Here is a 17018-nt window from a genome sequence, read left to right as displayed (position 1 = left end):
TGTTACATGGGCCACATGACATCAGGCGAAATCTCTCACCAGGCCCTCATACTTGGCACGAGACTCTATTTCCTAGGTATCTTTATGTGCTCACTATGCACTCAGAACTGAAAAGAGTGACATGACGTTATCTACGGACATACATACACTGCCCAAGACATCTGTGCAAAGCTTCATCAGATTTTCACACTGGTTTCCATTTTGCAACCAGTCAGAACTAACTTTCTGAATATCCCTCATATTTGAAGGAAAATGACACCACTGGCTGAGGACAACTTGGCATTCAGTTGATCAGCCCCAACAGACCTGTCTGTGGCCTGAGTGGCACAGCTTTACTTTTGCTTTCACAGAATGACCCCTTGACATTTAACATTTTTTATACTGCCCATACCAACTTCAAAAAGGCTTATAAACTGTATGGTGCTTGCAGTATTCACCAAAATGTATTTATTGGTTGTCATCACGAACATCAAGATAAGATTTTTATAGTCTGTTCATAAAGAGATGAACAAGGGCTCCTTAGATCTGAATCGGCAGACATCAGTATAAGCCAGTCAATTTGGCTTTAGTTTTGTGTCTGCCCATTGACAATCTGTTTGATATAATGCAGAGCTCTGTGAATTTAGCCATGTTGTGAAGTAATTGTTACTCTGTGTTGAGCTGCATCATAAAATAGTATTTAGCTTAATGAGTGACTAAATGGTTCCTGGCCCATCATGGGCAGCAGCAGATATTCTTTCCACTCCTCAGAGATGGGGAAAGGGTACCACTTTGTGAAGTGGAGCTAGAAAAATAATTATTAATGTCACTGAATGTTGCAAGTAGGAGAGAAAAAATAAATAGTGCTCCACCCTCTCTCTCAGCCGGTGACGTGAACAGTGATGTACACAGGAGCAAGCTTCAACTCACTGGGAAGAATTAGGAATTTTTGCAAAGTTAATTCCGGGAAATTACAAGAAACTCATAACAGACAAAATTATTGTTGATGCCGCTGAATCAAAGAGTAGTGACGATAACGATGAATTGTGCACAGACAAGGAATACAATGATAATGATTCTGAGTGCTTTATGTGTTCTTACAATCCAGCATTACACATTTTAGTATATGTTCCAAATTTTAATCATTCTGTTTATTGCCACAATGCAGGTTTTACTGCTGGTTTTTTAATTTCAAATTTTGTATGGGAGCTGATATGCAACTTCGTAGTCTTTCCCAGTGTAGTAAGTCTTGAAGGTCTGTTCAGGTTTGCTGCCAGACCCTAAAATCAACTTGATTCAATATTTCAGCAATCCAACTGTTTGTCATCTTCAGGAGAACACTGCTGTTGCTGAGTCCCACTGAAAACTGATACCAACACTGCAGATCGTCGTCCCATATAGGTGTCTGTAATGTACATGGCACTTATGCTGCCCATCACAGTTGCTGGCCAGTCTCGGAGGGCAGCAACTGTGATGGGTGAGGCATGTGCTGTGTACAGTATGAACACCTATATAGGATGACAATTTGCAGCCTTGGTATCAGTTTTCAGTGGGGCTCAGCAGCAACAGTGTTCTCCTGAAGATGATGAACAGATGAATTTCTGAAATTTTGAATCAAGTTGATTTTAGGACTCGGCACCAAAACCAAAGTGACTTTCAGAACTAATGTATACTTAGTAGTAACAAGCACCATCATTCAACATGAAACTATCAGTTTCTATAAGCTTTTATTATGCCCCTTCCCAGTTTTTGTTTTCATAGACATGCAATACACGGCAATTGACAGCTGGATTGGCTGCCAGTAGGTGGCAGTGTCAATGTCGCTTCATCTACATCTACATCTACATCCATACTCCGCAAGCCACCTGACGGTGTGTGGCGGAGGGTACTTTGAGTACCTCTATCAGTTCTCCCTTCAATTCCAGTCTCGTATTGTTTGTGGAAAGAAAGATTGTCGGTATGCCTCTGTGTGGGCTCTTAATCTCTCTGATTTTATCCTCATGGTCTCTTCGCGAGATATATGTAGGAGGGAGCAATATACTGCTTGACTCCTCAGTGAAGGTATGTTCTAAAAACTTCAACAAAAGCCCATATCGAGCTACTGAGCACCTCTCTTGCAGAGTCTTCCACTGGAGTTTATCTATCATCTCCGTAACACTTTCGCGATTACTAAATGATCCTGTAATGAAGCGCGCTGCTCTCTGTTGGATCTTCTCTATCTCTTCTATCAACCCCATCTGGTACGGATTCCACACTGGTGAGCAATATTCAAGCAGTGGGCGAACAAGTGTACTGTAACCTACTTCCTTTTTTTCGGATTGCATTTTCTTAGGATTCTTCCAATGAATCTCAGTCTAGCATCTGATTTATCAACGATCAACTTTATATGATCATTCCATTTTAAATCACTCCTAATGCCTACTCCCAGATAATTTATGGAATTAACTGCTTCCAGTTGCTGGCCTGCTATATTGTAGCTAAACGATAAAGGATCTTTCTTTCTATGTATTCACAGCACATTACACTTGTCTACATTGAGATTCAGTTGCCATTCCCTGCACCATGCGTCAATTCGTTGCAGATCCTCCTGCATTTCAGTACAATTTTCCATTGTTACAACCTCTCGATATACCACAGCTTGGAGCATAAACAGATACAGGAACACACGGGTAGTGCCAGAACTGTGAGAAATAGGTGTGGCTTGTTTTCCCCACACCCCTTCACAACTTGGCAGGTGCTGTAATGGGGTTCGGGGGACTCCCAACACACACCTCTCAGAATTCGTTCATCTCCCTGTAAAAAGGCTACAGTTGGTATATCTGACACCTGTTCAAAAGTAGTTCAACCCCACTCTCAACCTTAGCATTTTGTTTTCTTCTAATGAGGTACAAACTCTCTTGTAACCACAGAAAACTACTACATACAGCTGTGCAATGAAGGTAAAAGTGAACCTGCATTTTCAGTGGAGTTTTTTTAGGGGACATGTTATCTCCATCCAAGAACAGGCTTGTGTATTCAGTTCAGTCTGTCAACATAATACAATGTGAACAACTTTGCTTCCACCGTTTGCCGATAGGTGGCAACAACAGTAAGAAGCGGTCGAAAGAAACAGATCGCGGGCATCAGCCAGTTACCTTGGACCTCGGTCAACATAACCTCATTCAAACATTAGTCGATTTGTTTCTGCATCATAAAGTTGTTCTTGACTGAAAATGTCTGTTTATGAGCCTAATTCTCTTCATTTGTAGGAGGTGTTACGGTTTTGTTGCAATATGAAGAAACCGGCAGCTGAGTCTCATCAAATGCTCTCAAGTATGTATGGTAAGGATGCTATTAGAGAAAGAATGTGCCGTCAGTGGTTTCAATGCTTCAAGAATGGCGATTTTAACGTTGTAGATCGCTATAGTGGTGGAAGAGAGAATGTTTTCAAAGATGCGGAACTGGAGACATTGCTGAGTAAAGACTCGCGTCAAACTCAAGAATAATTGGCACGATTAGTGGGAATCACACAGCAAGCCATTTCAAAACGTCTGAAGGCTATGGGCATGATTCAGAAAGAAGGAACTTGGGTTAGTGTGAGCTGAGGCCAAGAGACATTGAACGGCGTTTGTGTGTTTGTGAACAGTTGCTTCAGAGGCAAAAACAGAAGGGATTTCTGTATCGCATTGTGACCGGGGACAAAAAATGGGTTCATTACGATAACCCTAAATGCAAAAAATTATGGGGATGAAACTTCATCACTGGCAGATTAAAACTGTGTGCCGGACCAAGACTCGAACTTAGGACCTTTGCCTTTCGCAGGCAATTGCTCTACCAACTGAGCTACCCAAGCACGACTCACGCCCCGTTCTCACAGCTTTAATTCCACCAGTACCTCATCTCCTACCTTCCAAACTTTGCAGAAGCTCTCTTGCATACCTGCTGTGAGAACGGGGCATGAGTCGTGCTTGGGTAGCTCAGTTGGTAGAGCAATTGTCCACAAAAGGCAAAGTTCCCGAGTTCAAGTCTCAATCAGGCACACAGTTTTAATTTGCCAGGAAGTTTCATATCAGCGCACACTCCACTGCAGAGTGAAAATTTCATTCTGGAAATGATGAGGATATCCCGGCGATGCTCCCACGTCAACGGCCAAACTTTTGGTGAGGCCAGCTCGGCGTCGTATACTATGATGTGTTAAAACCAAGTGGAACAGTCACATACAGTGCTCTTTATCGAATGCAATTAGTGTGTTTGAGCAGAGTATTAAAAGACAAATGGCCGCAATACAGCGAGAGGCATGATAAAGTGATTTTGCAGCATGACAACACTCGACCCCACATTGCAAAAGAGCTCAAAATGTACTTGGAAACATTAAAATGGGAAGTCCTACCCCAGACATTGCTCCCTCTGACTATCACCTGTTTATATCAATGGTGCATAGCCTGGCTGACCAACACTTCCGATCTCATGAAGAAGTCACAAATTGGATCAATTTGTGGATCGCTTCAAAAGATGAACAATTTTTTGATGCGGGATTCATACACTGCCTGAAAAATGGGAGAAATTGATGGAAAATACTTTGAATGATACATGTGTAACCAATTTGTTTAATTAAAGCCTCAAATGTTGGGGAAAATACAATGGAAGCAAACTTTTATGCCTTTTATAAAGTGTCATTTCAATCTCATGCCATCTGCGCATGGCCACTTTAACGTAAACATGGTTTGAAGCACAAGAAGTTTGTCACTAAATTAGGAAATATCGAAGTGACATAATTCAGACACACCAAACACTGAAGACCTACCTCATAATGAAAAGACTGTGACCAAACACAATAGGTGATACTGCTAACTATCTGCTGATATGAACTCTGCATGGGAGAAATTGAAACCTGCATTGGATCACAAGAAGCCTCCTTTTACACACACACACACACACACACACACACACACACACACACACACACACACACACACTCACAGTACAAATTTCCACTCAACCATTGATATTTATGTTTAACCTAAATCACTTAAAGGCGTTCAGTGTCAGTTCGACACTTCATTACCCCAAGCCACTCATGTTTCTTTAAATTTGGTGAATTCTATGATCCAGATAAGAGATGTAAAATTACCAATTTGTAGGGATACATGACAATTGTGAAGAAAGTTGCAGATCTTTAAAATCTGGAAATTTTGTGCCCATTTCAATTTAAATGACTATAATTCTTGTTCTGATCCTGATGCAGCGATAAAACTTATATCACTGAAAAAGATAATGAGTAGAGCTTTACAATGATATGGAACATGGCATGTTTCAAACAATTTTCACATACAACGTTATTGATCTTGATGTTTCACGTTGAATGTAAGAAAACCCATCATTTTCAATTTTTTAAAAGTACAATGAGTATCCTCCCCTATATTACTATAAACATGACAAATGCAGTAAGCAACTATGTATCCAGTTTTATTATCATTTTTAAATCTAACCTAGTGACTTTATGGCATGTTATGAACTGTCATCTACACTTGGTTAGTGTAATTTATTTTGTATTTTACTTCTGATGTGATCAATGACATACCATGCAGCGCCACATTTGGCAATTATATCAAGTTTGACTATTGATACTTAAAACAAGGTCTGAAAACAACAGCCAATAGCAGTCACTATTATTCTGACCAATTGGTGGACATTTCTTACTGTGTATAGCCAATCAGAGAGTCTTTTATTTCAGTCAGTCATCTTTACCCTGTTTCATGGATGTGGCTTGTTTACTCAAACTGCTGTGTACATGTGCTGTGAAGTAATATTAAGTAGCTGGACATAAAAAATTGTTTTCAAGTCCAAATTGAACTGCTGCAAGCCCTTTAAACAAGAAAGTACAATAGTACAGAAGAATCTGAGGAATTAAATGTAGAAAAAGACAAAGTGAATATTTGCAATCACAGAAACCCAAATATCCATGCAATGTTTAAATGAGGGTACAAGCAATGGACTTACAGCTTTGCTGACAGCCATGGAAGAAGAGTTAGAAAAATTGTGAGAAATAATCACCCAGACCTTAATGTAACAGGCATTATGAAGATAGGCTTGCCACTATGCAAAGTTTTGAAAAGCTCTGACAAGTTACTGACAACTCGTAAGAGTTACTTTTTAATCAGAGGTGCAAACGATATTTGTCACAACAAAACTTCATGTGCAACAAGTGTCCTGAAGGAAATAATCAAAATAATGCCTCAAGCACATTTCTACATTGTCAGTATTCTACAGAGGCATGATCTGATGGAAAACTTGTGTGTAGGCACTGAAATTGCTATGGGAAACAGGATACTTGAGAAAAATCTGTAGAGGTTGCCTGATCGCAATGTTTCCAGAGATAAACAGTCAGAACACGGAGCACTTTAGGCACAGTCTCCACATGAATGCACGAGGGAAAAAATTATGAGTGCCAAAATATTTAAATTCATTAAAGAGTTGTCTGTAGAGCAAAGAACTCCAACCCGAATTTCACCAAAACATGAATTGTCTGCAACAGTAGAGTCACCAGGGGCAGTTGCAGAGTTGTCATCATTACCAGTAACACCAACAACAGAACAACAATGGCAACAGCATCAACAACAACCATCAGCAGAGGAACCACCACCATTATAGACAGCAGATGAACAACAACTACTCATAGCAGCAGAGGCTCTGTCAGCATCTGCAACAACAGCAGAAAACCAGCAGCAGCAGAAACATCACCATTAGTTGATCTATCACCAGCAGCAGCAACAAGAGCATCTAGTCCAGCAGAACTAATTACACAAGTGCTATTCAGAAGAAGAATGATACAACCATCATGCCTGAAGGATTTTTTTTCTGCCAATCAGCCTTAAGGGGACTCCGAAGCAAGCAGCTCACCAAATCTAGGTGTCAGTGCCTTAACTTAGCTGTATCAAAATAAGCAAGGATAAGGCAACAGACTGTATGAGCTGGAAGTCATTTTAAATAGTAATCTTAAGGAGGGTCAATGGCCATGCAGTGGTAACACTGGTTCCCGTCAGATCACAGTAGTTAAGTGCTGTCGGGCTCGGCTAGCACTTGAATGGGTGACCATCCACTCTGCCGAACGCTATTGGCGAGTGGGGTGCACTCAGCCCTTGTGAGGCAAACTGAACATTGTGTATCAGTGTTCTGTATTAGGCCTTCTGTTGTTCCTGGCATATATAAATGATCTGCCAAACCTGCTAAGCACTGCCGATAAAGTGATGTTTGCTGGCGGCATGCACATTTTTATAAAAGGATGCATGGAGGACTATCTAGAGCAGAATGTCTCTAAGACAACAGATGAGGCCGGAAAATAGTTTAGGGATAATGCTTTGGTCATAAATAAGGAAAAAGCAGCGTAAATGAATTTCAGTAAGATTAGAAGTAAAGATAGAAGCTGTATAAAAGCTGAGTTAGGCAACTATGCTATTGCACAAGTTCCAGTCACAAAATTTCTGGGCATGTGGATGGATAAGAACCTGAGATGGTAGAAGGATGTAGAATATTTGAATAAAAGCTATTTAAATGCTGTTGTGTGCTAAGAAGGCTTCGGGACTGTCGCAGCATTGAATCACTGTTGTGTGCCATTTGTGCTTATATAAACAGCTTGCTCAGATATGGTAAGCTCTTCTGGGAGAATACAGGAATGGAAAAACAAACTTTCAAACTTAAAAAAAGGGCTGTAGGAATAATCAAAGCAGTTCGCTGTAAGACCGTCATGAAGGAAAATATTTAAAGAATTTAGGCCTATAATAATATTTCCTGACTTAGACATTTATGAAGGTGTGTGCTTTCTGAAAACTCAAGCAAGAACTTTCAAAATTGAATAGTCAAGTTGATAACTACAAAACAGAGACAACTTTCACAAAGACACTCACAAAAATGTCCTTTACCGAAAAAGTGTACATTGTTGTTGTTGTTACGGTCTTCAGTCCAGAGACTGGTTTGATGCAGTTCTCCATGCTACTCTATCCTGTGCAACATTCTTCATCTCCCAGTACCTACTGCAACCTACATCCTTCTGAATCTGTTTAGTGTACTCAACTGTTGGTCTCCCTCTATAATTTTTACCCTCCACACTGCCCTCCAATACTAAATTGGTGATCCCAGGATGCCTCACAATATGCCCTCCCAACCCTTCCCTTCTTCTAGTCAAGTTGTGCCACAAATTTCTCTTCTCTCCAGTTCTATTCAATACCTCCTCATTAGTCATGTAATCTACCCATCTAATCTTCAGCATTCTTCTGTAGCACCACATTTTGAAAGCTTCTATTCTCTTCTTGTCTAAACCACGTTTCACTTCCATTCATGGCTACACTCCACACAAATACTTTCAGAAACGACTTCCTGACACTTAAATCTATACATGATGTTAACAAATTTCTCTTCTTCAGAAATGCTTTCCTTGTCACTGCCAGTCTACATTTTATATCCTCTCTACTTCGACCATCATCAGTTATTTTGTTCCCTGTGTACATTATCAAATAGAAATACTTTTCAGTGAATTGCCTGCTACATTAAAGAAAATTAAAGAATTTCATAAATACAAAGTAGAGTCAAAACAATGTTTAATAATGCAAAGCTTTGATAACACTGAAGAATATCTGAATTTGAAAAAGTAATATTATTTACATATCCTGATATAAGATGATCATAATTTTATCTAAAATTGTAAACAACTTAAAACTACGAAATTTTATTGTAAATAACCCTGATTGTGATTTGACTACATCCATATAAATTGTTAACATATCAATAAAGAAACTGCATTGAATCTTCCAGAGTGTGTGGCGAACAAAGGTCTTGTAAGTATTGCTAGAAGGAAAAATTTGCAGCAAATGTTAAAAGCAAATTTCATACATTCCATCAACCCCTGTAGGTGTAGTCTCAGCTGTACTAGGTACTTCCAAAGGAGATGTAAAGGAATATGAAATAGCATCTGATCTGTCATTGGGTTCTTTAAATATGGCCCTTCAGTACATGGGTGAAGCTCCTGTGAAGAAAAAGAAGCTTCAACATGAGGAAAAGTACCCAAAGCAGTAGTTAAAAATGTTGCCTGTGTTGAAGTATAATTATGTGGCACAGCTGGAAAAAGAAGAGCACAAAAAAATGCAGAAAGTGAAATCACAACCCATCTGAAAGCTAAGTGTCGTAACACAGACAGTATGCCCCATGAATGACAAATTACAAATTTTAATTGTAATTCCAAAGAGTCCGCAACTTGTGGTCTTCCGGTAATGTTCTCGCTTTCCGAGCGCGGGGTCCCGAGTTCAATTCCTGGCGGGGTCAGGGATTTTCACCTGCCCCTGAGATGACTGGGTGCTGTTGTGTCATCTTTATCATTATCATTCATCCCCATTATGGTTGGAGGAAGGTAATGGTAAACCGCCTCCATTAGGACCATGCATAGTATGGCGGTGAGGGTCTCCCGCATCATTCCCCTATGCTCTGTCAAGAAACATGGGACTTGATTTCCAATTCCAAAGAATTGGAGTATAAGGAAAACAATGAATGTATTTTCCACTTCCGATTACATGGTAGGGAGAGCAAAACAGTTTGTAGCAGCACATGGTATAGTAGTGACATCATATCCAAAGCCACGTAAGCCATTGTGTGAGCAAACAGTTAAATGAGTACATGATTCTTCTTGTGATGATAATATCCCCTTGGTAATACCAGGAGGAAAAGATCATTTGTCTGTGAAAGAAAATGGAGTTAGAGTATGTAAGCAGAAGCAGCTAGTATTCCACAATTTTACTGAATTGTGTACATATTTCTAAGACAAGTACACAGATGTAACAATTGGATGGATTCCCAGAATTTTGTGATTTGTGGCCAAAGCACTGTGTCCTTGTCAGTGCCAATGGCATGCTGTCTGTATATATGTCTCACACCAGAATTTTAATGTTTGGAGGGTGTAAATTAAAAGAACAAACAAAGTGTCAAGAACACAAATTACCATCATAAAAACAGTGCGTTTCTTAGGTGTGCATCCCTCTTGTCTGAGTGTGGCAAGATTGACTGACCTATTTGGTATGAATGGCACTGATGAAATTATGCTGAAGTGTTGGTTAACTGCAGGCAGGGTACTTCTAGAGACATACAATTTTCACTGAGGTGTTGGCATCAAGTTCCTACTGTACTTATTTATTATACAGCAGCAGTCACAGTTCTTTAAAATCACTAATGAAGAACATACATTAAAGTAATACCTTGTTGTTTGCAATTCAGCAGAGTATACTCCATCATTCTATCAATTACTTGTAGCTTAGTTCAGAGATGCAAATACTAACGAAATACACGATGAGTATGTCATATGTGGAAATATCTGACTATGTTCAGTGTGTGTGTGTGTGTGTGTGTGTGTGTGTGTGTGTGTGTGTGTGTGTTTGTATTCTTTCCGGCAGAATTTCATCACATTCAAATGAACACATGAAAACCATGTCCACAGTTGTGTCAGTGGTCCATAAAAGATATTCTTCATCTTTCTTCCACTAAACATCAGCTTCCAATCATAATGAAAATATTGTCAAGCTGAAGCAACATTTCAAGAAGACAAGGATGATTCCATGGCACCATGAGCTTCATTGTGTATTGTTACCAATGTAGGAGCCGATCTCGTGGAAGATCATTTTGGATTCTGGAGAAATGTGTGGACATGCGTGGGAATATTGACCCAATGACCTACCTTAGAAGATAGCTTAACAAAAGGCAAACCTATGTTTATAGCATTTGTAAACTTAGAAAAAGCTTTCGACAATGTTGTCTGTAACACTATCTTTGAAATTCTGAAGGTAGTAGCGGTCAAATAAAGGAAGCGAAAGGCCAGTACAACTTGTACAGAAACCCGACGGCAGTTACAAGAGTCATGAAAGGGAAAGCAGTGGTTGAGAAGGGAGTGAGACAGGGTTGTTACCTATCCCTGATGTTATTTAGTCTGTACACTAAACAATCAGTAAACAAAACCAACTGCTTCACAGTACATTTACTCAGTAATGAAATTTTTTCTCAACAACATGGACCAGTTTAAAATCAACAGCGACATTCATGATTACAATACCAGAAAAAAGAAAGACCTACACTATCCTTTACTTAACCTATCTTTGGCACAGAAAGGGGTAAAATATGCTACTATAAAACTTTTTGATAAATTATCAGATGAAATAAAATGTCTGAAAGACAGCAGTAATAGTTTCAAAAACAAATTGAAATCATACCTCCTTGACAACTCCTTCTATACTATAGATGAATTCTTGAATATGAGTAAATAAATCTGGAGATATAATATATGCATTTTGTGCGATTTAAGAGAATGGGATAGATAACAGAAATTTTTAGGTATAACACTATAATATAAAAAAAACCTTGTTTCATGTGCGCATTTCTTGTGCATTTGACACGTTCCACATCATAACGGTTTTTCCGTCCTATTGATCAATGGAGAGCGTAACTAAATAACTAACTAACTAACTAGCAGTAGTTATTTGGGGATGAAGAGGTTCACAAGGGATAGAGTAGCATGGAGAGCTGCATCAAATCAACCATTGGACCAAATACCACAACAGCAACATAGTAAAAACAACAACATATTCCACTTCAATATTCAGCAGAAAAGAGCCAGTGATTAGGACTAGGTTCCCAGATATGTGAGTGGCTCAAAGACTTTTTTTAAGTGATAGAACTGATGGTGAGTGTGCTTCAGAGACAAGGGTATCACATTGAAGAGAGATAAGACAACTCTTATTCTCTCTGTACACAAATGATCTGATGCACAGAGTTAGCAGAAACTTACCTCTTTGCTGATGATGCTGTGGTGCATTGGAAGGTGTCATAATTGAGTGACTGTAGGCTCCACCATGCACTTAAGTGTGATTTGCAGAGTATCCATGTAGATGTAGATGCAGGGTAATACAAGATGATACAGAATTTCTACTTGGTGTAATGAATGACAGCTTGCTCTAAATGTAGAAAAATGTGAGTTAATGAAGAAGTGTAGGGAAACCAATCCTGTAATATTCGAATACAGCATTGGTAGTGTGGTGTTTGACACAGTCAGATCAGTTAAATATCTAGGCATAACAGTCCAAGGCAATATGAAATGGAATGGGCACATCAGGTTGGTATTAGGAAGCCTGAATGCTCGACTTCGTCTGCTTCGGAGAATTTTTGGGAAGTGTTGCTCATCTCTAAAGGAGATGGCATATTGAACGCTAGTGTGACTCATTCTTGAGAACTTCTGAAGTGTTTCAGATTCCCACAGATTGGATTAAAGGAAGACACTGAAGCATTTCAGAGACATGCAGTTATATTTGTGACTGGTAGATTTGATCAACACGTGAGTTTTAAAAAAATGTTCCAATGTGTGTGAAATCTTATGGAACTTAACTGCTAAGGTCATCAGTCCCTAAGCTTACACACTACTTAACCTAAATTATCCTATGGACAAACACACACACCCATGCCTGAGGGAGGACTCGAATCTCCACCCGGACCAGCTGCACAGTCCATGATTGCAGCGCCTTACACTGCACGGCTAGTCCCACGTGGCTGCAAGTATTAAATAGATGCTTCATGAACTCAAATGAGAATACCTGGATGGCAGATGGCACTTTTTGCGCGATATGCTATTGCAGAAATTTAAAGAACTGGCATTTGAGGCTGACTGCAGATAGTACTGCTGCGAATGCAAGTTTCTCATAAGGGCCACAGAGATAATATGAGAGAAATTACGGCTTTTATGGAGGCTTATAGACAGTTCCTTTTTTCCATTGCTCTATTTGTGGGTGGAATAGGAATGTAAATGACTAATAGTGGCCTGCAGAGTATGTACGTAGATGTAGACTGCTACAGTGAATAAAACACATTTCATATACAGAATTTTTTCCTGTCTCTATGAAAATCATTAATGCATTGGATATATCTTACAAACTTTTTGTAGAAAATGTTGAAGTGCAGGCCAGGTATTTGCACCGGTATGGGCCATCTCCATCATTTGTGTTTCCTGCCAAACAAGATAGTTGCATTTTCAGAAGATGTGGCATTCGCACAAGACTGGATCATGTGACACCAACTGCAAGGACATAACTCACTCTGCACAGGTCTGACGAAAACTAATCATTTAATTGCAGCCTTGTGAGATGAGTTGTAAAACTTTTTGGCTAAAGTGTAGTACAGACTCCCTCATCCCCCTGAAATCTTGATTTTGGTGACAGGCTGAACTGAAGCATAGTCCGTGGTCTAGGTCTGAACGTGAAAGCCACATAAAGGTTGTGGTAACAGACTAACCTGTAGCGTAGCCTAATCCTTATATCAGTGCCATTTTTAAATGTACTTTGCCATATTTAGCACACAGTTCATCATAAAAACTAAAATTTCAAGAGAAATTCAGAAAACTTACATTAGGAAATGGACATGTCTCCAACAAATATGCGGTTTATGTACATAAATTACGAAAAATGCAAGAAAAGCGTCTACTTTATAAGTTTTACACTTCCTACTTTTCGTTGAAGCTACTTTGTAAGTGGTTTGTAATACTACAATGATGTAAATCATATTTTTGTATAATCTACATATATGCTGTACTTTTCATTAATTTGTGTTTCATAGTTATGAACTACTTACCGTACTGCATTTTGATAGTGTAGTGATGCAGACGAAATAAATTTTTGGGCGTGATGCCTTTAGTGTGCCATCTTGATATGTACCATGTGCATAGTAATATACTGGGGCAATACAATACTTTTTTCATAAAAATTGAATGTTGGGTGTTTTGAGATTTTCCAGGTCAAAGTTCACTGTCAGTGACCTTGCATGAGAAAAATCTTAGAAACCACCACGTTGAATATCAATGTAGACCCTAAAGCTCTACTCGGTTTCCCAATGATATAAGTTTCACTGTTGTTTCTGGATTAGAGCAAGTATTATGGCCATTTACGCTGAGAGAAACAAAGTAAAATTCACACAATTTCAAAATTTAGCTGGGCTGTAACTTTCTTCACAACTGCCATATATTGTGGGGTACCGCTGCAAATTCGCCGTTTTCCATCTCTTATCTAGATCACTGGACGTGTCAACTTTGAAAGAAATCCGAGATGTACGGATTGAAAATGTTATTTTTCTACGTCAAATGGACATGGAATTACCCTATAAGCAAATCCAGAGATAGTTCATTTGTTAGGTTGTGTCCGATTCCTTTCCCTTCCTTCTTTAGCACAGCCCAGGTTTGTCCTCCATCATTTAACGCTGTCCTTCCTTCCTCCGTAGGCATTGGTTGACTTAAGGAGAGTCATTGTCGAAGACAGGAGCAAGTCTGAGCAGCAACATCTCGACAACGTGACAAGAAGCATCCAGCTACGTTAAAACGCTCGGATTGGGGATATGTTCTGTATTGAATTTTGTTCTGCAGCATGTGTTGATTTCGTGGTCGTGCAAATATTTTCATTTTCTTACAGACTTCCTTTATTTTAGTTACCGTTATTTTCAAAGAGTTTTTATTTCACTGTGACTTTTTTTCCCATAAGGTTTACTCTTTCATTCTCTGCGTAACTTAAGATGTTCGAAAATGTGCAAAACATTTGTTGAGCTTTTGCTCAGTAATCACATAATTAATTTTAAACGTAGCCTGACCACGAAATAACCAATTACGGTATGAAAGAACGTAGCCGGCACGGCCCATTTTCTACTTGTGTACCCTAACCAACATCTTATCATGCCGGTACCGACTAACGAATTGTAATCATAAATATCAAAGTGATTCATTTTTAGCACGTCTGTGAGCAATTTTATCCAAATAATGTGCAGCCTTAATTGTACAGAAACTAAATAGATAGTTACTTACAGAGCGCGACAGTGCCGGAGTGAAAGTTCTAACTTTAAAGTCTGGTGATGCATTCTCGCCCTTACTTCTCGTGTTTTCTTTTACGAAGTTCCTGCCGTAGACTGGTTCTTGAGGAGAGAAACAAAAGTAAATATTAGTACACTGTTCACTAACTATCCTGTCTGTGTTACCGTACGTTATTGCCTATACGTACTGTACTGTACAGCTTGCATTGTTGTATCCCTCTTCGCGACCCAGGAAAAGCTACTTGGTATTCAGCAAACTCGTACTGATTTCTAGATTCAAATTTCACAGAAAGTAGAACGTTTCTGTTACATTAAATCGAAAATTCGAAAAATTTTGAGATAAAATTTTCCAATTCGGACAAAGATATAGCGAAAACAAATGCCGAATGAGAACCCTGTAACATATGATTTTTGTTTTTGACAAAGATACTATGGAAATCAAACTGTGGGCCACCTCCACGTTTAGGACTTAGTGAGGACAAAATAGAAGACACAAACAGAACACTGCGGAGAAGAATGTCAGCAATGCCTCATTCCAGTATTCGACGGAAATTTTTTTTGTAGCCGCCTACCGTTAAGCGGAGTTATTATTCTTCAGATCGTATTTCTTGACAAGGACAAAGCACTTCCGCAAAGCTTATTGCTGTTATCTTAGAAAAGAAATCGCTGCTGCTAAATTTAAGAAACTGGTAATAGTCTGCCGTCAGTGTGTCTCATATAATTTCCCACATAATACAAATTGTCATAAGGACGACGTAACCGATTTTCAGCCTGCAGTTTTGAAATTAATTGAGATCTCTGCAATACGACACAAATTGACAGGTGTAGACTGAAACTCGTTGAAATCTTTGTGTTTATTACTGCTCTAATGTAGACATTTCTTTTACATTCTTCCTGTTTATGTGGTCCGTAATTGAGGTGGCAACCATTTTCCAGCCCATCAGTGCTTACTGTGTACTGTAGAAACAGTAAGTACGGTAATAGTCTGAAGCCCAATGAACCCGACCCATGGTTCGTAGAAAGAGTCAGACCTAAAGAACCAATTTGGAGCGATCTAGAGCCAAATCGAGACAGCAACATCCTCCGAAAACTTATTAGTATCGACACATTAAAGACGATTCACACCGACGCCAACGGAATGGAACACATGGCACAGTGAGCTACCGTTAACACACGATGATGACTAATAACGGTACGCACAGAGGCATTTAAACAGTCAGCCTTGTCGCACTCCATGCGTGAATGGAGCGTGTGATACCAAGCTAAGTACCCTCTGCCAAGCAGTTCACAGTTGAAAACATACAAAAACAGAGCCCGATATTCACCGCATGTCCTATACCAAGTTACAAAATGTAACCTGTTCAATTTTTCAACCACTGACAATAGTAATAAATAAATGCTTACATACTGAGGAATTTCCAGACTTCCTGAAAGTAGCCCACACAGAACCAGTTTACAAACTAACGCTTTTAACTCGCACTTGCTCCTCCAAAGATCTACTAGGCAAGGGTCTCTTTAGCACATCATCAACAGAATTCGTCATGTTGTTTGCACGATACTTTATACAGGGCTATTACAAATGATTGAAGCGATTTCATAAATTCACAGTAGCTCCATTCATTGACATATGGTCACGACACGCTACAGATACGTAGAAAAACTCATAAAGTTTTGTTCGACTGAAGCCGCACTTCAGGTTTCTGCCGCCAGAGTGCTCGAGAGCGCAGTGAGACAAAATTGCGACAGGAGCCGAGAAAGCGTATGTCGTGCTTGAAATGCACTCACATCAGTCAGTCATAACAGTGCAACGACACTTCAGGACGAAGTTCAACAAAGATCCACCAACTGCTAACTCCATTCGGCGATGGTATGCGCAATTTAAAGCTTCTGGATGCCTCTGTAAGGGGAAATCAACGGGTCGGCCTGCAGTGAGCGAAGAAACGGTTGAACGCGTGCGGGCAAGTTTCACGCATAGTGATGTGCAAGATTCAGTGTTCAAACCTCCTCTACCAAGAAACGTGTCAGAACTGCGAGCTCGCATCAACAATGCTTTCGAACCCATTGATGGGGACATGCTGCGCCGTGTGAGAGGAACTTGATTATCGGCTTGATGTCTGCCGAATCACTAAAGGAGCACATATCGAATATTTGTGAATGCCTAAAAAAACTTTTTGAGTTTTTGTATGTGTGTG

General features: G+C 39.5%; 1 protein-coding gene across 1 annotated transcript in view; it reads right to left on the bottom strand.

Moving 5' to 3' along the window:
* Positions 1–15129, bottom strand: part of LOC126150865 (uncharacterized) — a 62705-nt gene extending 47576 nt beyond the window's left edge. The window contains exons 1-2 of the mRNA XM_049915904.1: positions 15015–15129; positions 14822–14928 (exon numbers count right to left, since the gene is read on the bottom strand). Of these exons, the coding sequence (XP_049771861.1) occupies positions 14822–14928; positions 15015–15033 (126 nt within the window). The 5' untranslated portion in view covers positions 15034–15129. The remainder of the gene's footprint in view (positions 1–14821; positions 14929–15014) is intronic.
* Between the last annotated feature and the right edge of the window lie 1889 nt (positions 15130–17018).

This window comes from Schistocerca cancellata, chromosome 2, assembly GCF_023864275.1.
Source record: "Schistocerca cancellata isolate TAMUIC-IGC-003103 chromosome 2, iqSchCanc2.1, whole genome shotgun sequence".
Classification (NCBI taxonomy): domain Eukaryota; kingdom Metazoa; phylum Arthropoda; class Insecta; order Orthoptera; family Acrididae; genus Schistocerca; species Schistocerca cancellata.
Note: the sequence above shows the minus strand (reverse complement) of the source record. Positions and strands in the feature narration are given on the sequence as shown.